We start from the raw sequence: 23,566 nt of genomic DNA, 5'->3' as shown, positions 1-23,566 counted from the left end.
GCTGGGTGGCCGGAGGGCGGTGGCTGCTGACGGAGGGCCCAGCTCTGCAGTCAGCAGCGCAGAAGTAAAGAGTGGCAATGCCCTACCGTGCCATCCTTCCTTCTGCGCTGGTGCTCCCGGCGGCTCTGCCTTCAGAGCTGGGCTCCCGGCCAGCAGCCGCCGCTCTCCAGCCGCCCAGCTCTGCAGGCAGGGCCACCGCCAGCTGCCATGCAGAAGGAAGGGTCATGGTATCGCAGCCCCCCTGTGCGATAACCTTGTGACCTCCCTCCCCGCACAACTCCTCTTTGGGTCAGGACCCCAACAATCACAAGGCTGTGAAATATCAGATGTAAATAGCTGAAATCATTAAATTTATGGATTAAAAAACCCTATGCCCCTGAAATTGACCCAGCTGGACTGTGAATTTGGTAGGGCCCCTACCACCAGCCCTAAAATCAGCAAGTGGGAGGGTGGGACCCGCAGTGGACAGGCCGTTGCTGTGGCCAATCAGGGCCGGACTGGGGGGGGCCAGCCAGTCAGGAAGCAGGGTTGGGCGAAGCGGACCAATCGCTCGCCTCTGGCTCAGCCGCACGGGAGTGCGGAGCGGTGCCCGGGCTGGGACCCCGCAGGGCTACGCAGGGCAGCGGCGGCGGCTGCAGCATTCGGCAAAGGCAGCTGCGGCCGGCGCCTGGCGGCGCAGGGAACCCGGCAGGGGGAGCCGCGGGGCACGGCGGGCAGAGGGCGCTGCCGGGCGGGGAGATTTGGAGCGCAGCGCCGGGCGCAGGAGCAGGCGAGTTGCCCCGAGCCCGGCTCCCCGGAGCCCCCCAAGCCCCGTGCAAAGCGGGGGTCGCAGAGGCTGCTGGGGGGGTGGGGAAGCGAGGGGGCTGCAAAGCGGTGCTAGGGACCGGCGCCGAGCAGCGCCCCGGCTCCACGGGCGACGGGCGCTTGTCACCCCGCCCGAGCCCCGCTGCACCGCGCAGAGCCAGCCCCCTGCCCAGCCTCGGCGCCGGCCGTCCCCGCAGGGCTGCGGGAGAGAGAAACCTTCAGCGGCGATCCAGGGAGGCACCATGCGTTGCCCGCTCCTGCTGCTCGTCCTGCTCTGCTGCAGGGGTAAGTGCCAGTCTCCTTCCCTGCCCCTTCCCCGGGGGGCAGCGGTGCCGGCCCCGCAGCCCGCTGGTGCGTGGGTACCCCCAACGGCAGCCTTGCCCCTCTCCCTGCGCCGGGTGGGGGCCAGGAGACCGGCTCCGGGAGGAGAGAGGGAGTTAGCCCCAGGCTGCATCCTCCCCTGCCCCTCAGAGAGGCACCAGGCTGAGACCCAACAACTCATTGCATGTACGCCACCAAAGGGTAACTACTGACGCACGCCGGAGCTGAACCGGCAACCTGGTGGGGAAAGGGGTCTAGCATCACGTTGGCGAGCCCCTGAACCATCCAGCTTTCTTGGGTAGAGATGGGTTAGTTTATGCTGCAGTTGATCGTAGCAGCCCCAGATTGCGTTAGGAGGCATTGGCTCAGTGCAGTCCGGGCTGAGTGAAGGGCAGGGCAGAGTAAAGCTCAGGCTGCAGGCGGCTTTGATCCTCTTCCAGGGGAGCAAAGCAAGTGGAAATTTAGCAACAAGGAAAAGGTGTTTCTCTCTCGCCCAATGGCTCTTCTGAAGCTGGCGAATCTGTTGGCGTGTGCTGCACGTCCAGCAGACACTCCTGGTTTTGCTGAGTTTGAAGTGGAAATGGCCCAGCCAGACAAAAGTAGGAACACAGGTTACCCTGTCTGCATAGTAATGCTTTGCATCTATATAGTGCTCTTCATCCCAGAGGAGTCCAGAGCACTTTATGCCGTTATTCAGTAATTGTTACAGGAATCAATTTACCCCATGCTGAAATGCAGCCGTCTCCAGGTTGGAATGGAGCAGCTGTTTAACAGTGCCCACCTAGCAGCTTAGAGCAGGAAATAAAGAACACTGTTCTGATTTGGATCTTACACCAGTTCCAGTTTCATGCTGGTATCACTCCACTGACTTGGCTGGAGTTATTATTTTTTACTTTTTTTTGCAGGATGCCTGCACACCCCAAACAACATCAGGGCCCCACTGAGTCAGATGCTGTACAAACACAGCCCTCGTCTACACTACAAACGTATGTCGGTATACCTACCTTGCTCAAGGGTGTGGAAAATCCACACCCCTGAGCGACGCAGTTACACCGACTGGACTCCCAGTGTAGACAGCGCTTTGTAGACAGGAGGGCTTTTCCCGTCAACACAGATACTGCCTCTCCAGGAGGTGGAGTACCTACGCCGATGGGAGATGCTCTCCTTTCGATGTAGGGAGCGTCTTCATGAAGCCCTACGGCTGCACCGGCTGCAGCCCAGTGAGTGTAGACAAGCCCTGAGGGACAGTCCCTGCCATGCAGAGCTTACAATGTAAATGGACAAGACAGATAAAAGGTAGGAGGGGAAACAGGAAAAGCATCTTACCTGAGGTCATGGCAAGTGGGTAGCAGAGTCAGGAATAGATCTCCTGACTTCCCGTGCAGTGCCCTAGCTAGAGCACCTCTGTTCGCTTACCCTGACTTACGCTGGCGTGAGTGCAGTTGGAATCAGGACCCCATACCAGGGGATCTGATGAGAGGAAGTAATGATCCAGACTTGGATTTATCCCGGACTTTGGGTTTAACACCCCATACTCTTGTGAAAATTGCCGTAGGATCTTTAATGGGCCCCACGCCACCAAGACCTCAGTTGCATGTCTCGTCTGAAAGGTGTGTTTTAAAATGCCCTCACAGCATGAACCATTTTAAAAGAAAAATAGTCGGAAAGGGAATTCCTCCCTTTGTTGAAAACGGGAGGAAGGGTGAGAACAGCGAAGGCGTGCAATATTTCTTGACATTGAGAGGGAGAAAGGATGGAAGACAGTGAGTGAAGTCCTGTGCTAGAGGAGGTCTTGCAGTGAACTCTCTGCCCATCTGACAGCTTGCCCTCACTGCTAAAAGCTGCGGTTTTTTACCTTGCAGTAACTATCCCGAGTTCAAAGCACAGTGAAGGTCTGCCCCAGGCAGAGGTGCAGGGTTGAGCTCAGCGAGTTTAATCTTCCCCTAAAACTAAAGTGCCCTGTCTTCAGTGTGTTTTCAGCGCAGGAGCTATCCTGCGGTATAGTTATCCCCCGTACAGAAAGCCCCACTCTTTTAGCAGTGGAGACCAGCCCTGAGTCAACAAGTGCAGGGAGGTCAGGCTGTTATGAAAAGGATTGAGGTGTTGAAAAAATGATTTCTCTTGTTGTTTAACATGAGAGGATTAGGCCAAACTCTGATCTCAGTGATGCTGGTGTACATCAGGAGTAACCGCACTGAAGTCATGCAGCCCCTTGCACTTTACACCAGACAGAACCTGGCCCAGCAACGCCTCGGAAGATTTTTTTCCCAGGGTTTCGCGTCAAATCCACTTTGAGTTGTAGGAAGTGGGGTTTAGGGCTGTGCTGGTGGGTGATGGTGATGAGGGGAGGCGTTCTGATGGCTCGGTTATATTCTCTGTCAAGTTTCAGAGTAACAGCCGTGTTAGTCTGTATTCGCAAAAAGAAAAGGAGTACTTGTGGCACCTTAGAGACTAACCAATTTATTAGAGCATAAGCTTTCGTGAGCTACAGCTCACTTCATCGGATGCATACCGTGGAAACTGCAGCAGACTTTATATATACACAGAGAATATGAACCAATACCTCCTCCCACCCCACTGTCCTGCTGGTAATAGCTTATCTAAAGTGATCATCAGGTGGGCCATTTCCTGCTGGGCTCCTCTTGGCTGTCTCACAGCGTCTCCTTCCATAAGCTGCTGCTGTTACGGTTTGAAATCTGTCAACTGCAGGTACTCTTGTACTTTCCCTTCTGTAGAAAGGGTGGATGTTTTTTTTTAATTTTTTTTTTTTAAAGGGCCAGATTGGGCCTCTCTTACACTGACTTCAGCTTGCCCAGCGGATTACACCATTTTGTGAGCCATACCTAATTCCATGAGCAGAACCCGTTCTAATCAATGGGTGCGCTCAAGGAGCAAGGACCCACTCGTGTCAGGAAGGGTGGCCAACCCTGTCCCTTATTTTCCTAAAGGAGGAAAGAATTGTGGGGGAAGGAATTAAAATGTGCACTTTTTTTTTTAAGGAAAAGAAATAACTGGAAACCGCAAGGGGCTTGCTTGCCCTCTGCCTGACTGCGTGTGTGGCCAGCTATAGCTGTGCAGAGAGGGTGTGAAACACTATCACCTGTGCACACGAGTGGAGGGTTCTGATTTGGCAGTGTTCTACCCTGGCTTCGCACAGCTGTAAATAAATGACAGCACAGTGCACAAGGCAGCTCAGCATCAGGACTATGGTGTTGCAGGTTTAAGAACACCGCTGTTTTCTGCTAAGGCTGTTTTCCTATGTAATCTGGGCCCGATGCTGAGCTCACACCAGGGTGATCCACTAGCTTCAATGGAGCTACTCCTGATTGACACTGGAGTAGGTCAGATCAGAGTCCGGCTGGCACAGCATACACATGGAGATGGTCTGAAGCATAATTGCCTCAAATTTAGACAATCTGTTGAGAGAGGCCCAAAGATGCCTGTTTCAGCATGTTCATGGGACGCTTGTTAGATTTTTAAATTCCATTAGAGGATATGGGGGTGGTGTTGACATGGGAGGAAAAATTTGACCCCTTTATTTTTAGGATAAAAAGAATCAAAGCCTCAAATAATCCTTACTGGAAATGGCAGGACTGGATTTTCCCTATAGGCCCGCTGCTCGCCTAATCTAAAGCCATCACAGTCCCTTCACCCAAGGTTTAAACTCGTGTCTCTAAAACTCCCCCTCTTCAGTCCCAGAGCTACAGCATTTCCAAAGAAGCCAAAGGTTGGTTCGATCTAAGGGTCTGTGCATGAACTGCTGAAACTTTGAGTGATCTTGCTTTTCATTCAAATATTCACGATATTTATTGCATTGTAGGAAGGGGCAACAGGCCGCTGGGAGGGGATTGTGGTCAAAACAGGAGAGTCGCCAGGGTAGGGTTACACTAGGAACAAAGATGGTTTGTTTTTTTTAAACACATTGGCAGACATGTGTTAACTAACACATTAAATTGTAATGTGGACAACACAAGTTGTGGTTGTAACTTGCGTTAGCGGGCGGAGGTGGAGTTGGGACTCCAGCATTCTGTCCCCGGTGTAACCTTCGGCAAGTTCCTGAAATTGCGCTGTGCTGGTGATTCCCCAAGGAGTGAAATGAATACAGTAACAGTATACCCCTCTCCCCCGTGCGGTTTGGAGGCTTAATTAACGCATGGTTTGCAAGGCACCTGGACGTCCGTGGATGAAAGGACCTGTAGCAATGCGACATCGTAGTTTATTTTAATTTCGGGGGGTTTCTTTGAAGAATTGTTATTATTATTCATGCCGGTGGCTGAAGTGATGCTGCAGCTGTTTTCTAAACACTGTACATGAGCCTGGCACCTTGTTCGAAGCTCTGTGAAGCTTTGGGGCTCTAGCCCTTGCATTTGTGACATACACCCTGTGGGGCTTGTGTGCATAGGGCTTTGTGGCAGGTGTATGAGATTAATTAGGGTCAGTGAGATCTCTTAGGCTGTGGAATAGTTTCACCATCACTTGTGACATTAAAACCATGGGAGCTTGCAGTCAAGAGATAGATCCCCCCCCAACAGTGGATGGGGTGAAACCCACCCAACGTGGCAAATCCTGCAGATCTTGAGACTTGCAGAAAGAGACGTGGTGCTGGTTAGCTACTTCCCAGGGGAACCCCCTTCTCCTATGGCAATGGTGCGCCTTTGAGAGCCGATCCACTGCATGTACGTGGGGGAGATGAGTGTTTTGGCAGATGGGGACAGCACAGAAGACAGTGCTGAACCCCATCACTATTATCTACAATGGGGAGATCCCTGTGGGTAGGAGGGGAGATGAGAGTGGGGAGAATGGCTGCTTCCCCTCCCCTCCGCACACATGCCTCAGAGCCCCACTGATTTGGGTCAGAGGAGCGTCTGCAGGATCAGGAAGAAGGAGGCTGCTTGCAGTGGACACCCTGGCTGGATTCTGATGGGTTTGGCCTGCTCTGACGGGAGCAGAGAGGAGTGCATGGAGCCTACGCTTCTGAGCCACTCCACTGATTCGAGCGCAGTTCCATCTGCCTGCAGCAATTCTGACTTTGTTTCCACCTCATCTGGGGCACCAACCGTCCCATGCAAGAGTCTCTGTCTGTGCCCAGCTGCTGTCCCTGTGTCCAAGGTCCTCTGTTTACTCTGTCATCGAGCCATCAAGCTGTCAGTTTGCTCCTGTGCCAGCCTGTGAGGGGAAACCGCAGCTGCACGCAGAGCATGACTGGGCTCTGACCGAGCAGAGAAAACCAAGGCAGGTTGGGGGGATGTTGTGAGCGTCATCTGAGATGTTGCACCCTTTAGAACTCAGGGCAGCGGAGGTGAGTGCTGCCCTGTCAGAGTGCCGGCTCCGAGCACGGAGGGCCCTAGGGGGAAGGTGCCAGATGCCTTATCCATGGGACAAACCATCCCGATGAGTCGAAAGAATAGTAAATATGGCAGGCGACCAGCTTGGCTTAATGGTGAAATCCTAGCGGATCTTAAACATAAAAAAGAAGCTTACAAGAAGTGGAAGGTTGGACATATGACCAAGGAAGAGTATAAAAATATTGCTCGGGCATGTAGGAATGATATCAGGAGGGCCAAATCGCACCTGGAGCTGCAGCTAGCCAGAGATGTTAAGAGTAACAAGAAGGGTTTCTTCAGGTATGCTGGCAACAAGAAGAAAGCCAAGGAAAGTGTGGGCCCCTTACTGAATGAGGGAGGCAACCTAGTGACAGAGGATGTGGAAAAAGCTAATGTACTCAATGCTTTTTTTGCCTCTGTTTTCACTAACAAGGTCAGCTCCCAGACTGCTGCGCTGGGCATCACAAAATGGGGAAGAGATGGCCAGCCCTCTGTGGAGATAGAGGTGGTTAGGGACTATTTAGAAAAGCTGGACGTGCACAAGTCCTTGGGCCGGACAAGTTGCATCCGAGAGTGCTGAAGGAATTGGCGGCTGTGATTGCAGAGCCATTGGCCATTATCTTTGAAAACTCGTGGCGAACCGGGGAAGTCCCGGATGACTGGAAAAAGGCTAATGTAGTGCCAATCTTTAAAAAAGGGAAGAAGGAGGATCCTGGGAACTACAGGCCAGTCAGCCTCACCTCAGTCCCTGGAAAAATCTTGGAGCAGGTCCTCAAAGAATCAATCCTGAAGCACTTGCATGAGAGGAAAGTGATCAGGAACAGCCAGCATGGATTCACCAAGGGAAGGTCATGCCTGACTAATTTAATCGCCTTTTATGATGAGATTACTGGTTCTGTGGATGAAGGGAAAGCAGTGGATGTATTGTTTCTTGACTTTAGCAAAGCTTTTGACACAGTCTCCCACAGTATTCTTGTCAGCAAGTTAAGGAAGTATGGGCTGGATGAATGCACTATAAGGTGGGTAGAAAGCTGGCTAGATTGTCGGGCTCAACAGGTAGTGATCAATGGCTCCATGTCTAGTTGGCAGCCGGTATCAAGTGGAGTGCCCCAAGGGTCGGTCCTGGGGCCGGTTTTGTTCAATATCTTCATAAATGATCTGGAGGATGGTGTGGATGGCACTCTCAGCAAATTTGTGGATGATACTAAACTGGGAGGAGTGGTAGATACGCTGGAGGGGAGGGATAGGATACAGAAGGACCTAGACAAATTGGAGGATTGGGCCAAAAGAAATCTGATGAGGTTCAATAAGGATAAATGCAGGCTCCTGCACTTAGGACGGAAGAACCCAATGCACAGCTACAGACTAGGGACCGAATGGCTAGGCAGCAGTTCTGCGGAAAAGGACCTAGGGGTGACAGTGGACGAGAAGCTGGCTATGAGTCAGCAGTGTGCCCTTGTTGCCAAGAAGGCCAATGGCATTTTGGGATGTATAAGTAGGGGCATAGCGAGCAGATCGAGGGACGTGATTGTTCCCCTCTATTCGACATTGGTGAGGCCTCATCTGGAGTACTGTGTCCAGTTTTGGGCCCCACACTTCAAGAAGGATGTGGATAAATTGGAGAGAGTCCAGCGAAGGGCAACAAAAATGATTAGGGGACTGGAACACATGACTTATGAGGAGAGGCTGAGGGAGCTGGGATTGTTTAGCCTGCAGAAGAGAAGAATGAGGGGGGATTTGATAGCTGCTTTCAACTACCTGAAAGGGGGTTCCAAAGAGGATGGCTCTAGACTGTTCTCAATGGTAGCAGATGACAGAACGAGGAGTAATGGTCTCAAGTTGCAGTGGGGGAGGTTTAGATTGGATATTAGGAAAAACTTTTTCACTAAGAGGGTGGTGAAACACTGGAATGCGTTACCTAGGGAGGTGGTAGAATCTCCTTCCTTAGAGGTTTTTAAGGTCAGGCTTGACAAAGCCCTGGCTGGGATGATTTAACTGGGAATTGGTCCTGCTTTGAGCAGGGGGTTGGACTAGATGACCTTCTGGGGTCCCTTCCAACCCTGATATTCTATGATTCACCTGAGGGTCATTGTGATGGCCTGGCTAGTGAGAACGTGCAGGGCAGCCCTCTGCTGAATGGACCTGGAAAGGCCCAACTGTATATCATAGGTCCCTTCACCTCAGGGTGACCAGATCAGAACAGTGAAATATCGGGACACATTGGGGTGCTGTCAGCCCTGCCCACAGTCCACCCCCACTGCTCCCAGATCCTGCTCCAGGTCCCGCTCGCCCCCCCTCCAGCACGCCCTTCATCATCCCCCGACCTGCTGCTGGCTTGCTGTATTCCTCCTCAGTCCCCCACCCACCGCTCGCCTCCTCACTCCCCTCCACCCCTCCCGCTGCTGGCTCGCCTCTTCACCCACCCCGCCTGCTACTCAACCCTACGGCGCTGACTTCCCCTCTGCCCGGTGAGTGCTCACCCCTGCACTGCCCTCGCCCTGCCCCCATTCCACCAAGTCCCCGCCTCTGCCCTGTCTCTTCTCCGTCCCCTCCCCTGAGCGCGCCGCATCCCCACTCCTCCCCCTCCCTCCCGGAAAGTCCAAAGTGCCGTCAAACAGCTGTTAGGTGGCGGGAAGCGCTGGGAAGGAGGGGGAGGAGAGGGGAGCTTGGCTGCTGGTGGGTGCAGAGCACCCGCTAATTTTTCCCGGTGGGTGCTCCAACCCTGGAGCACCCACAGAGTCGGTGCCTCCCTCCCGCTTACCTCCTTACCTGAATATCGGGACAAATGGTGTCCTGATCATACATCAGTCGGGAAGTGGGACAAAGGGTTAAATATCAGGACATTTGGTTTTATCGGGACATCTGGTCACCCTACTTAACCAGATAGAGATTTGCCTTCTACGTCAAATAGAAGGGGGTTGTGCTTCTGGAGCAGGAGGATCTGAATTCTGCCTTTGCTGCCACCTGCCTTACCTCGCCCAACACCTGGACCTGTTTCACCCTCCAGCTGATTCCTTCTCAGACCATTCTTATCTCCCAAGCTGAGTGCGTGTATACCACCCTCTTTCTTTCTGCGAACTTCTGTCTCCGTGACCAGAGAAGGAGGCTGATAGCCTGGGGAGATCAGAACAGCTCTGCTGGGTGTGATAGGCCCTACACTGCTAGGAGCTAATGACATGCGGGGCTGAAAAGTCCCCCAAAATGTCTGGCTATCACTCATGCTGCTCCTGGCTAAGTTCAGATCATCCAAGATCCAAACATCCTGGGACAGTTAAGAATTTGAAGGAAGCAGGGAACAGACCCAGCCAAATTACTCGGTGTAGGAGAATGTCTGGCCCTATCTAGCTCTGTTCACTTGTTTGAAACCCTGGTAACTTTTTCCTTTTACATGCTTGCCCCGATGTCTGTTTTCTAAGAGCCTGATTATACCCATTGCTCCTATGGCTGCCCTAGGTAGCTTCTTCCATAATTAGCCACTTTTCCCTGTTTAAAAAAAAAAAAAAAAGGTTTCTGAATTCCTGGAGCGCCTGCCCTTTCCTTTAGGAAGAGTTCACGACCCCACCCTCTTGTTATTTTCATTGACGGGGGCGCAAATAGCTCTGGGGCGTCTATTGTCTCCGTTCCCCCTCTTGTGAATTCTGTGCACCTCCCAGCGGTTGTCTCTCAATGTCCTATTTTCTTCAGAATGGTGACCTTGTTTGTTTAGCTTTATTGAATTGCTAACATCCTGGAGTACCCAAGTCACTTACGTTTTCCCTCCCTCTCTTATATAATAAGATGAGCTGAGCTGCAGGCAGTGTGCACCTTGCTAATAGCTACCTGCTGTTGAATCTTGTGTGTCCCCATCCAAGGGACACCAGGCTATATCCCACTGAGTCGGCAGGACCCAGCTGTGTTATAGGCATGTTAATGGAATCTCGTATTATAGCATGGACTGGTGCTTTCCACACAGGCAAGACTAAGCTATGTTATAACTGTGTACTATTGTGATAAATTTGTCTCTGCAGATGGACTCTTAGCATAATAGTCAGTTACCAGCTGCTTCAGGTTATTTTTCTGGTTTCTCTTGTGATGTTCTTTGCAATAAATTAATGTCATAGAGAAGGTAAATTTGGCATCCCTTTTTTCGCCCTTTATATAATAACAAGAGGACAATATAATAATATAATATAATAACAAGACGACAATCAATTACATTGAAAGGCAACAAATTTGAAACTGGCAAAAGGTAGTACTTTAACACAGTGCCTAGCTACCTGTGGAACTCACTGCCAAGGGAGTCCATTGATCCATTAAAGAAAGGATGGGGATGGGGATATTGAAACATAACCGTAACATAATCCTGTCTTCTGACAGTGGCCAGTTCCAGGTGCTCCAGAGGGAATGAACAGAACAGGTAATCATCAAGTGATCCATCCCCTGTCACCCACTCCCAGCTTCTGGCAAACAGAGTCTAGGGACACTATCCCTATGTATCCTGGCTAACGGCCATTGATGGACCTATTGAGCACATCCACTGTTCCCATTAGGTAGGATAACAATGATGAGGGTCATACAGCATCATGCTTCAGGGCATAAGCCAAATGCTCACTGGGGGGCTTTGGAAAAACTTCTCCAATTTCTATTACTTGTCCATTACAGGGATTTCAGTGCATTCTTAGGTATCTGGGGCTGGCCATTGCCAGAGACAGGAAACACAATTAGATGGGCCGCTGGTCTGATCCAGTTTGGTAATTCTTATTTTAAAATCTAGCAGTTCTCCGCTGCATTGTTGCCTGAAGCCAAATATATGGGCTCCACCTGCAGTTGATTTGATCTGTCTTTCTGTTGTTGTTTCCTCCCAAACCCCTTTCCCCAATATTATCATCAGGCTTGTCCCACTCTTGAAACTAACACTTTGTGGTCATTTATATACAACATCCTGGCCCTCAGATTGACTCTTGTGGCTATTCCCCAACCCCGACCTGCTGCCTTCCCCCTGCTTTGAATAACTGCCCCATCTGATTGTTTTGCCATTGCCAGGATTTTCCCCTTACATTTTTAAGGGCATTAAGTGCCTGTGAGAATTGCTGGCGTGAAGACCTGGAGATTGACGCTCTCTATTTAGCCAAAGAATGGGCAGCCTCGGGGTAAGTTTCCGTTCTGTTGCCCTGCCAACGTGCCTCATCTTTGACCTGGAGAGACCATATGGATGGGCAGTCTGGTCACCCTCCGTGGTTCCGTGCTTGCACTGACAGATTATGTACTCTTGTCATTTTATTTATTGGCTGCACTGCACTTTTAATTCCCTAGGAGTTTGCTGGAGATAGCAGCCATTTTGTGGTTGGTTCAGCTGCAGCTTGTTGCAGAGGAGACACTGTGCTCTTGCTCGCACTGGTGGAGACTTTACTTCTGTTCTTTCTTGCTTTGTTGTTTTTTTTTCTCTTCATGTAAACTCTAAGTTCGTGGTTGTGCTTTGTGTGTGGAGAACGAAAACTCTCTTTAAGACTTTCACCGGGGGTGGCCAGAGTTCGTTCTTTTTGGGGGTGGGGGTTGTGATGTGGATGGACACTTCTCTGCAAGACTAATGCTGTGTAGTAGATCACCAAGAGCTGTCAGATGATGGCGGGTATTCTGCACTCCTAACCTAGGCTGGAGTTGAATCAGACGCCTAGAAGTGCTGCAGCCAAGCCCCTGAGCCACCTAGTTCCCATGCTGTAATTGTTTCCTGTCTGTAAGGGTCTGTTTACACTGCAGTTAAAAACCTGTGACTGTCCTGTGCCAGCTGGCTCGGGCTAAAGGACTGTTTAATTGTAGTATTGATGTTCGAGCCCAAGGACCTTGCGAGGTGGGAGGGTCCCAGAACGCCGGCTGCAGCCTCAGCCTGAACATCTACACTGCAGTTAAACAGCCCCTTAGCCCAAGTCAGCTGGCACAGGCCAGCTGTGAGTTTTTAATTGCAATGTAGACAGTCCCTCAGACAGATACTCAAGCAGACTTGAGTCTGCACCTGAGAGATGCTGAGGTCCTGCTACTTCCACTGAAGTCAATGGGATTTGCCAGCACCTCACAGGCACAGCCCGTACCATATGTCAATCATGAGCTTAATTTAAAATCCCTCTCCTTTTTCTTGTACTAAATATTATAATTTTGTCCCTTCTCCCAGCGTCCCCTGCCACTGAAGTGAGGTTTTTCTATTTCTCTTTCCGCTTCCTTCATTATTCTGGGGTGCAATTCATCTGCGCCTGGAGCTTTGTCAACTTTTAGTAGTTCTGATTGCATAATTATTTGCTTTAGTGCTATGCTCAGATCTCTTAATGTTTCCCTCTGTCCTCCAGGAAGATGTATCCCTACCTAAAAACAGTAATAGACTGGTGGGAAATTCTCACTATCTATTCCAGCTGGAGTACAAGCCGTAACTCTAGTTAAGGTTGCTTGGGCATTAATATTACAACATTTTCAGTTGCTCTTTCATTTTATGAGCTGGAATTTTTTGGCCGTGGTCTCTGTCTGAAGGTGAATTATTGTGACAAGCTGGAGCAAAAATGGGATTAGCCCTTTTTCCGGGGGGAGATGTGGGGGGAATAATGAACTTTTCCGTCATGTAAAAAATTTCTTGTGATCAACCCTAGTGCTAAGAGGCAGTGTAGTCTAGTGGGTAGAGCAGTGGCCTGGAAGTCAAGAAATGTGAGTTCTAGTCCTATCTCTGCTACTGACCTGTTACATTCCCTGAGGCGAATTAAGTCATCTCTGCGTGCCTCTGTTCCCCTCCCACTCTGTGACTGTCTTGTCTATTTAGATCAGGGGTCTCAAACCCTGCATGTGGCCCGCGGAGTTATTTTCTGCAGCCCGCCAGCTCCCCGTGGCAACCCCGCCCCCCCAGCATTTACCTAGAGCAGCTCCAGCCTGGCGTGCACTGGGGGCTGGGCAGGCGCCCTGCCTGCCTGCCCTGCCCCCTCGCCGCTCCGGGAAGCGGCCAGCACCTGGGGGAGGTGGGGTGGCAAGGGCTCTGTGTGTTGCCCTGGCTGCTCCTCCAGGTACAGACCCCTGTGCCCCTCCACTCCAGGTGCTGGACCCGCCCCCCGAACCCCTCCTGCAACTGAACCCCCTGCCCTGAGCCCCCTGCTGCACCCCGACCCCCTGCCCTGAGCCCCTGCTGCACCCCGCACCCCTTCTGCCCCCCGACCCCCTGCCCTGAGCCCCTTGACGCACCCTGCAGCCCTCCTGCACCCTCTGGGGGCAGGGAGGGGGTGGTGTTGGGGTGGGGATTTCAGGGAAGGGGTTGGAATGGGGCAGGGAAGAGGCGGGGCAGGGGTGGAGTGGGGGCGGGGCCGGGGCAGTGGTGTGGGGGCATGGTCAGTGGTGCAGCCCTCGGGCCAATGTACTAGTCCTCATGTGGCCCTCGTGGTCATTTGAGTTTGAGACCCCTGATTTAGATTGTAAACTCTTTGGAGCAGGGACTGTCTCTCACGATGTGTCTGTTCAGTGCCTAGAACAATGGGGTCCTGATCTCGACTGGTGTCTCTAGGCTAGGGTTGCCAACTTTCTCTTTGCAGAAAACTGAACACCCTTGCCCCCCACCCTTTCTCTGAGGCTACGCCCCTGTTCACTCCATACCCCCTCCCTCTGTCACTAGCTCTCCCCAACCCTTCCTCACTTGCCCATTTTCAGTGGGCTGAGGCAGGGGGTTGAGGTGTGGGAGGGGGGTACAGGCTCTGGGCTGGGGGTGTGGGCTCTGGGATGGGGCCAGAAATGAGGGGGATCCAGGCTGGAACAGGGGGTTGGGGTGTAGGGGGTTGAGGGCTCTGGCTGAGCGTGTGGGCTCTGGGGTGGGGTTGGGGTTTGGGGTGCAGGAGGGTGCTCAGGGCTGGGGCAGGGGGTTAGGGTGCAGGAGAGGGTTTGGGGTGCAGGCTCCGGGTGGTGCTTACATCAGACGGCAGCGACATCTCCCTCCGGCTCCTAAGTGGAAGCGTGACCACATGGCTCTGCGTGCTGCCTACGCCTGCAGGCACTGCCCACTCAGCTCCCATTGGCTACGGATCTGGCTGGCACTGGCGGTGAGGGCAGTGTGCAGAGCTCCCATGGCCGTCCCTCTGCCTAGGAGCCAGAGGGAGATGCTGGCAGCTTCCCAGGAGTTGCACGGATCTGGGTAGGGAGCCTGCCTGCACCGCCAACTGGACTTCTAACAGCCCGGTCAGCAGTGCTGACTGGAGTCGCCAGGGTCCCTTTTCGACCGGGCATTCTGGTCGAAAACCGGACACCTGGCAACCCTATTCTAGATGCTACAGTAATACAAACAATAATAACAAAATGACCATGACTAGAGGGTTTAAATTTGGCAGGGAGCTAGCCCTCACGGAGGACGTGTGCCTCAGTGGAGGTACTCCCGATTTACAAGGTGGGGAGTGAGTGGAGAATCAGACCCAGAAGAATTACACCATGTCAGACCAGCAGAATTGTAATGCATAAGGGGGCTCTGGTGTTGCCTGAGTCTGGAGTGCTTAACGTCCTTTCAAATGTAGTCATTTTTTGATGGAATAATACAAAGTCCACAGGTATGTTTCGGCTCCCAACGGCATCAGCAGAGCACTGACCTGTCTTCCACTCAGTACAAAATGCAAATCAAATTGGGAATAAAGAGCACTGAAGGGAAAATACCAGTAATAAAGTAAAAACTGGGGTAGGCCACTGCCTGCATCCTGGGCACCTTTGGAGGGTCTGTTGTTAATGATTGGTTAATATTTATTATACCTTCTGAAGGTGCTTGTCACCGCAATATTTAGGTGCACACACCCCAAAGTGTAGTATAAAGAGTGACCTCTGCAGAGGAGCAGTCCTGGCCCTTTTTAAAATCCTTCTCCCCTGTAGGGTGAATTCTACTGAACAACGTTGAGTTTCTCAGTGGTTTGAGCAGTGGCCTGCTGCACCCAGGGTTGTGAGTTCAATCCTGCAGGGGGCCGTTTAGGGATCTGGGGCAAAAATTGGGGGATTGGTTCTGCTCTGAGCAGGGGGTTGGACCGGGCTCCTGAGGTCCCTTCCAACTCTGATATTCTATGATCTTTTATCACCCCCCATTCCAGCTCCAGTGTGAAGACCTGGGCTATAAGAAGAATTGCAAGGATGTAATAATATCTCAGACCTGCCTTCTAGCCAATGATTGGAGCAGGAGGAAAGAAAGGATAAATGTGGGTTATGTATTGTACGTAAGGTATGCTAGATAGGTTACCTGACAGGATGTCTGTGCCCTGAACCCAGCAATCTACAGAGTGGGTTAGTGAGCTTCCCTTAAGAGGAAAAAGGACAGCAACCTGCCCCAAAGGAAATATATGACCTGCCAGGCTTGGGAGGAAAGGCCCAATTAGGGAAGCAAGCCTTTAAAAAAGGAAGTGTCTGGGGTGGGAGTAGCCCTTGTTTCTACAGAGGAACAAATGTTTTAGATATCACCTTCCTACACAGTTTTTAAAGGCACAGGACTGTAGCTTTCCTGCCTCTTTCCCCTTCAGAGATTCTTATGAGAAGGCTCATTTTCCAGGTGGAGATGGGACCCCAGCCCAGAACATGTGCCCAGGACTTGTCCAGCCTAGTCTCCGGCAGACGCTGGCTCTGTGACTGTAAAAGCTCTTCCCCTAGCCCCTGTGAGGTGTACCCTATGGTCTGTGCTGGCTGAGTGGAGCTGCCGTTCTGAGAGGCTGTCGCCTGGATAAATGGGCATCTGACCCAGCTAGGGCTTTGTAGCTGAGGCCCGGGAACTTGATTTGGACTCAGCCTTGGATGGGTGAGCACTGTGGGGGACAAAGCTCCGGGGCGATGAGTTGTGGATGGCCTGTGTCACTTAGGAGGTGGGCTGCTGCATCTGATCCTGCTGGAACTGTCACGTGGCTTTCATGGCCAGCCCTAGGTGTCGAATCTTGCACAGAGTAGGGTGGAGGTGGGAAAGGTGTAGATCACTGTGGCTAGGGCCCGTCTGTCAGAGAAGGGAGCAATCTCCTGGCCAGTTATAAATGGACTGAAGCTGTTACATGGGGATCGAGAGGGACACCCAATATCAGGGCATCCAAGGGGACCTTGTGGCTGACAGATGCCTTCAGTTGAGAGGGAGATTATGGCCTGGCAGGTCCTCAGTCTAGATTCCCTGGCTACCTAGATGTGGCTGCTTTATAATAGTGTCTTATTCTTATGTATTTGTATTGCAGTAGTACCCAGCGCTCCCAATCCGGGTTTGGGGCTCCATTGTGCGAAAAGCTGTACAATCGCATACGGAACAGACGTGATGCTGCTCTGTATGGCCACAAGCCAAGAGAGCTCCAGTTCTGTGTCGCAGATGCTGGTGACAGCTTGGTGACAGTACTTCAGGGTGCAAAGAGAGGGCAAATGAATTATAAAAACTATCTCTGTGCCACTTACTGTAAAATGCAGCACTCAGACCGCCTGGAGCAGGAGAGGCACGCGATAATGAGTTGGAAGGGGTGTCTTTATTTCTAGGAGCTGGCAGTCAGGGTGCCGGAACATCTGCTTCTAGATGCACATCCATAATAAAGCATGTGTTGGAAGAGAACTTGCTGTAATGCTAACTGATCTCGCTTTGTTCCCCTAAATTGCAATTTGGCTTTCAGGGCCTATCAATTTGTGTGTAATTAATCTCCAAGAGGAGATGGCCTCTCTGTATAATTCCAGCCCTCTGCTACTTTTGGTAGATGCTGTGGGTTTGAATTTCCCCTCACAGAGGTTTAATTCCACCGACTCCCTGGGAGTTTGTTTACTGCAGCCTAAGTGACAGTGGAATTCGGCCTGTGTTTTAAGTGCATCACTTTATCTTGGAGAGAAGATGTGTCCTCTAGTTATAGAATCATAGGATTGGAAGGGATCTCGAGAGGTCATCTAGTCCAGTCCTCTGCATTCATAGCAGGACTAAGTGTTATGTAGACCATTCCTGACAGGTGTTTGTCTAACCTGCTCTTAAAAATCTCCAATGATGGAGATTCCACAACCTCCCTAGGCAATTTATTCCAGTGCTTAACCACCCTGACAGGAAGTTTTTCCTAAAGTCCAACCTAAACAGCCCTTGCTGCAATTTAAGCCCATTGCTTCTTGTCCTGTCCTCAGAGGTTAAGAACAACAGTTTTTCTTCCTCCTCCATGTAACAACCTTTTATATACTTGAAAACTGTCATGTCCTCTCTGTCATCTTTTCCAGACTAAACAAAACCATTTTTTCAATCTTTCCTTATAGGTTATGTTGTCTAGATTTTTAATCATTTTTGTTGCTCTTCTCTGGACTTTTTCCAGTTTGTCCACATCTTTCCTGAAATGTGGCACACAGAGCTGGACACAATACTCCAGCTGAGGCCTAATCAGTGCGGAGTAGAGAGGAAGAATTATTTCTCGTGTCTTACAACACTCCTCCTAATACATCCCAGAATGATGATTGCTTTTTTTGCAACGGTGTTACACTGTTGACTCATATTAAGCCTTTGGTCCACTATGACTCCAAGATCCCTTTCCACAGGACTCCTTCCTAGGCAGTCATTTCCCATTTTGTATGTGTGCAACGGATTGTTCCCTCCTAAATGAAGTACTTTGCATTTGTCCTTATTGAATTTCATCCATTTCATGCCAACTCTCGTGATTTTATTGCAGGTGTCATAATTTAGTGTTTTTTCGTAAAGCCCTAGCTTCTGGAATCCTAGTACTGCAGGAGAAGCACAACTTTCATTTAAAATAGAGTTTCTAGCCCTCATGATTGCAGAGCAAAGCTTGAAAATATGAAGCAAGGTCGCCCTAACATCTGCAAAAAAACAGAAAGCAAATAAAAAGAACCCGGTATTTTTTTTTTAAATTGCATGATTTTTAAGCCAATCTCGTGATTTTTGAATGTTTGAGGTTGGCAGTACTGCATCCAGTACTTCCCAATGGCTGGTTTTTACACTCTGTGCACTTAGTGCGTTTATCACTCTCATGACAATTGCAAAGCTTGTAAATGAATTGCTCCGTCAAATAACCAAAAGCAAGTGAGCCACATTGTTGTTCTTCTGAAAAAAGAACAATTGACCACAGGAAGCCTCATGAAGGTAGTGAGTGTGCACAAAATCTTCGTGCGATGCAGTTATGTGTCTAATTTGCATGCACCATGGCTGATTGCATACCAAGGAAAACCCAGATTGCATTCTGGGAAGTGACTGTTGCTGATTCAAATGGCAACACTCTTTCCATGCGAGGATTGCAAGGTAATTTATAAACAGTAGAGAATTGATCCTTGCATTATGCCTGCGTGTAAATAAGAATTATTGTCCCTGTTTTACAGATGGGCAAACAGAGGCATAGAGCGGGGATGTGACCTACTTAAAATCCCACAGTGAGTAAGAGGCAGGAGTAGAATGCAAAACAGCTAGCTTCCAGCCCCCTGCTCTAATCACTGAACCCCACTACCAGCCCTTTATATCAGAATGTTTTCTTCTAGACCCCCACTCTCATTGGCTAATCCCTTTAATATGTGTTGGTTCATTTGCATGAAACAGGTAAATGCAACACATTTGGCTTCCCTGGCGCAAATCTTGTCTGACCCAGGAACAAGTCAGAGGGGTGAAGCAATGAGGTCTAGTGGTCTGAACCGTGGACTAGAAGCAAAGAGTTCCTGGGTTCTGTCATTGGCTCCTTTTGTGGCCTTAGTCAAATCACTCAACATCTCTGACAAGTCAGAGTAAGCTCTTTGTGTCTCAGTTTCCCAAACTGTAAACTGGGGATAATAATGCTTGCTCACTTTTTCATGGTGGTGCTGGAGGGATTAGGCAGTTCCAGTTTGTATTGTGCTCTGACAATGTTAATGGCAGAGTGATAATCTAATTGTCCCAGGTCTCACAAGCTCAAGGGGCTCTTGTTGATCTGGGAGAGGTTCACTGTTATTTCATGAAGTGCTGTACAATTAAGCAAGGGGCGATAGACTGGTTTAGAAACCATAGTAGGGCCTGGTTTTCCAGGGCCTTCACTGTTCCTGCTGATTTACTCCTGTGCAGAGTGATCGCAAAGTGCATGGAGAATTCTACCTGTCTGCGTTGGTAGCGCATTACATCCAACTTGCACAGGTGTAAATGGGGGTGCGAGGCAGTGGAGAATCAGACATTTTGAAGTGTGCCCGATTCTCCTCTCATTTACACTGGTGTGAATCATGAGTGACTTAGTCAAGTGGGTAGAATTATGTTAGCATAAACATTTGCGTACTAGTATCTCCCATTGAGATCAGTGGGGGCGTCTTGTATCTTGCAGTGCGACGATCAGACCTATAATATTAATAATAAAGGGCCAAATGCTGTCTTCCAAGTGGATTTCATCTGGTTGAACAGAGGAGGGAACTTGGCTTAAAGTTATTAACCAGATTTGCCCTTTTACCATTGTTTGGAGCCATATTAAGTCTATGCACTAGTTATTATCACAATTTAGCAGGCAGGCCATATATCAGGGGACTGATTTAAGTGGCTTTTGCTGTACAGGGTCCACATACACCTTGATGAAAAGAAAATTACTGGTTTCTGAATAGCTTAACAGAAAGGAGCCTTAAATAAATAAATTAAATTTTGTATATATATATATGGGCAGAAGCGTTTTGAGAAACTATCGTCTGAAGACTTTCTCTTTGAAACATAACAATAGGGAGTTTTCCCCTGGGTCTGGAGTGCGGGAATATGGGGTGAGCAATCCCCATGTGTATCCAAATGAGGGACAATTTAGGAACTTTAAATAATGTGACCTCAGTATTTTTGTTAGCGACTAAGGCAAATGGATTGTTTTTAAGGGTGGCCACTGTGTGTTGTGTATAACATTATCAAGCCTATGTAGGCCTTGTCTAGACAAACAAGTACCAGTATAGGGAAAGCAGTACAACCCCTCTAGCCTGGATGCAATTATTGGGGTTGCCAACCCTCCCAGTTTTGCTGTGAGTCTCCCAGAACTGGGCTCTATCTTCCGGAGGCTACTGAAGCCAAACTAGGAGATTTTAGGCCACTAAAAGTCTGGCGGGACAGCAGAGCTCAGGCAGGCTCCCTAGCTGCCCTGACTCTGTGCCACTCCCAAAAGTGGCCGGCATGTCCCTGCAGCACCTGGGGGTGGGCCAGGGGGTTCTGCATGCTGCCCCCGCCCCTAGTGCCAAATCCGCAGCTCCTGCAGGCAGGGGCAGCATGCAGAGCGCCCTCCCATCCTTGGGTGCCACAGGGACGTGCCAGCTGCTTCCGGGAGCGGCGCGGGGCCAGGGCAGGCAGGGGGCCTGCCTTAGCCCCACTGCCCCGCCGACTGGGAGCCGCCCGAGATAAGCACTGCATGGATTGAGCCCACACCCTTCGCCCCCTCGTGCACCCCAACCCCCAGCTCCAGCCCTGAGCCCCTTCCCGGAGCCCAAACCTGCTCCTGCATCCCAACCCCCTGCCCCAGCGCTGAGCTCCCTCCCGCACCCAAACTCCCTCCCAGAGCCTCCACCCTCACCTCCTCCTACACCCCAACCTCCTGCCTCAGCCCTGAAACCCCCCTGCACCCAAACTCCCTCCCAGAGCCTGCACCCCAACCCCCTGCCCCAGCCCAGTGAAAGTGAGTGAGGGTGGGGGAGAGCGAGCAGTGGAGGAAGGGGGATGGAGTAAGTGGGGTGTGGCCTCAGAGAAGGGGTGGGGCAAGGGCATTTGGTTTTGTGTGATTAGACAGTTGGCAACCCGAGCAGCTATGCTGGTATAAAAGTCCTTAAAGTGCTCTAGCTAGTCTCATATGAGAAGGGGAATAAGTTATATCAGGAGAAAGCACTTTTTTATTTGTATAACTGCATGCCCACCGGGGAGTTTGTACTGCTGGCAGAGTCACTGTATCAGTAAAAATGCACACCTCTAATCAAAATAGTTAGACTGGTACAGGCCTTCTGGTGTGTTAAAGACCCACTAGTAATATGAGCCTTACCTGTTATGTGCTGATATGTGAATGGTGCTGGGGTTTGATGGTATTATTTAATGATGTGTTGGGGGCCACCTGACACCTATCGAAAGCTTTTTAAAAATATTACTATTTAAACCTAAATGAAAATGCCACCTGATGCCGGTGATCACCGAAATGAGTGAAAGAATGTGTAAAATGGCATTGACTTTGATCCTGTTTGTTTCCCTTTTGTGCTTTGTCATCACTAGGATTTTACCTGGGATCAGTTAACTTGAGTGAAGAATACATCTGATTTTTCTGGTGAAGAAGCAGCAGCATCTCACTGATACCAAGGGTACATGAGTACATAGATCAGTGTTTCCCAGAGAGTAGGGAGGGGTGTTCAAAGAACCACCTGGGGGCATGGCAAACTGGCAGTGAAAGGTTCCCCCATGTTACCCAGCTTGTCTGGTAGAGAGGTGGGGTGGGGCAGTTGGTTTTGTTTTCCTGAAGGGTGGCACAGCTTGCCAGAGTTTCTCAAATGCTGATCTAGATAGCTGTGGCCAGAGTCACCACTGCCTTGCGTTGTAAAACGGTACCAGATCAGATAGCACGGATGTAAACGACGACACAAGATGTAAGGCAGCAGAGAATCGGACTCAGGCGGGAGTCCTCCCTCGAAAAGCACAGCTGCCGCAGGAAGCGATGCTGAGTATTCAGCAGATGGCACGCTTCCCTCTGGGGCCATATTAAGTGCGTGCTCTGATGTGGTGTGAGGGATCACGGCCATGCTGGCAGTTCTGTAACGGTGCATTCTGCTCGTTCCTGAACCTGGGCCACAGCATGAGTTGGGGCCACCCTGCTGGCGGTGCTATATCTTCCAATATAAAACAGAGGTCTGCTTACTTGCGGTCCCGCGGAGCAGGCATGGCATCCTAGCCAAAGCCCAGTTTGGCAAGTACATTCACTTAAATTGTTCCTGCCTGAGAGCATGTCTAGCGGCTAGAGTAGCGCAGTGTGGAGTCAGGACTCAAATCACTTAACCTCTCTGTCCCTTGGTTTCCCCATCAGTAAAACTGGGGTAAGAATAATACTTAACTACTTCTTCAGGGTGCTGTGAGGCTCTGTTAACTTTGGTAAAGTGTGTTGGGAGCGTCTGATGAAAGGGGCTTCAGTTATTTGTGCTGGGCTGCACATGCGTGGTGCTCAAGGTGTGGAGTGACTCAAGCTACATAGGACTGCAACAAAACATGGGAGGAACAGAACCTGGCCTTGTGTTTTGTGTGAGCTGTGAAAGAAGGAATCTCACCCTGTTTGGTGACCTGAATTATTGTTCCGAATGCTCTCTTCTGCACATTCCGTAATTTCCTGTCCATACAGGAATTAACGTGAGCCCACACTGCGGTGACTAATGAATGTTACTGACAGCAAACAAAGGCAGAAAGTGCTGTGTGTGTGTGTGAAAAGTATTACTTATACCAGTGGTTCTCAAACTTTTTTACTGGTGACCCCTTTCACATAGCAAGCCTCTGAGTGCAACCCCCCTTATCCATTAAAAACACGTTTTTATATATTTAACACCATTATAAATGCTGGAGGCAAAGTGGGGTTTGGGGTGGAGGCTGACAGCTTGCGACCTCCCCCGCTCCCCATGTAATAGCCTTGTGACGCCTTGCGGGGTCCCGACCTCCAGTTTGAGAACCCCTGACTTATAGTCTTCTGCCCACGTGTGTGACAGCTTCTGACAGGAGAATACTTTTAGTCTTTCCCGGGACTGCTGTCTAGTTACAGTTCCAGGGGAAAAAAAAGGCAGCCAGTGTGAGAGAGATGCCTGCACCATTTGAACCAATGATGGTCCTTCCTTTATCGAAAAGTCTGCGGAATCTAATAAAAAATAGACTTTTTAAAAATTGTTCTGTAGAACATAGTAGAATACTATATCCCTGCTTTGGAATTCTATAGGATGGTTCAAAAAGCCCTATAGAGAGAGCTCCTCTATTCAATTCGATGGGGTGGTTGAAGTAATTTCTATAGAATCCAATGAAATGGCTATATAATCCTATTAGTTTCCTTATTAACGAAATTTTATTAGCCAGACCATGAAGCCCTTCCTCTTGCTGGTGAGCTAGTAGTAAAGGGCGTCAGAATCCGACCTTCCGTAAAGGCCTCTCCCTTCTCTTCCCATAACAAAGCGATCTTGTCCTATCCTATCCGCCTAGCATACTCCTGATAGTTTGATATGTGGATGGGACATTG

At 50.2% G+C, this 23,566-nt stretch overlaps 1 protein-coding gene across 1 annotated transcript in view; it reads left to right on the top strand.

Moving 5' to 3' along the window:
- Window positions 1–558: 558 nt before the first annotated feature.
- PODXL (podocalyxin like) overlaps window positions 559–23,566 on the top strand; it is an 89,623-nt gene continuing 66,615 nt past the window's right edge. The window contains exon 1 of the mRNA XM_073328856.2: window positions 559–1,089. Within this exon, the coding sequence (XP_073184957.2) occupies window positions 1,047–1,089 (43 nt within the window). The 5' untranslated portion in view covers window positions 559–1,046. The remainder of the gene's footprint in view (window positions 1,090–23,566) is intronic.

Source organism: Lepidochelys kempii, chromosome 1 (genome assembly GCF_965140285.1).
Source record: "Lepidochelys kempii isolate rLepKem1 chromosome 1, rLepKem1.hap1, whole genome shotgun sequence".
Lineage (NCBI taxonomy): Eukaryota > Metazoa > Chordata > Testudines > Cheloniidae > Lepidochelys > Lepidochelys kempii.
Note: the sequence above shows the minus strand (reverse complement) of the source record. Positions and strands in the feature narration are given on the sequence as shown.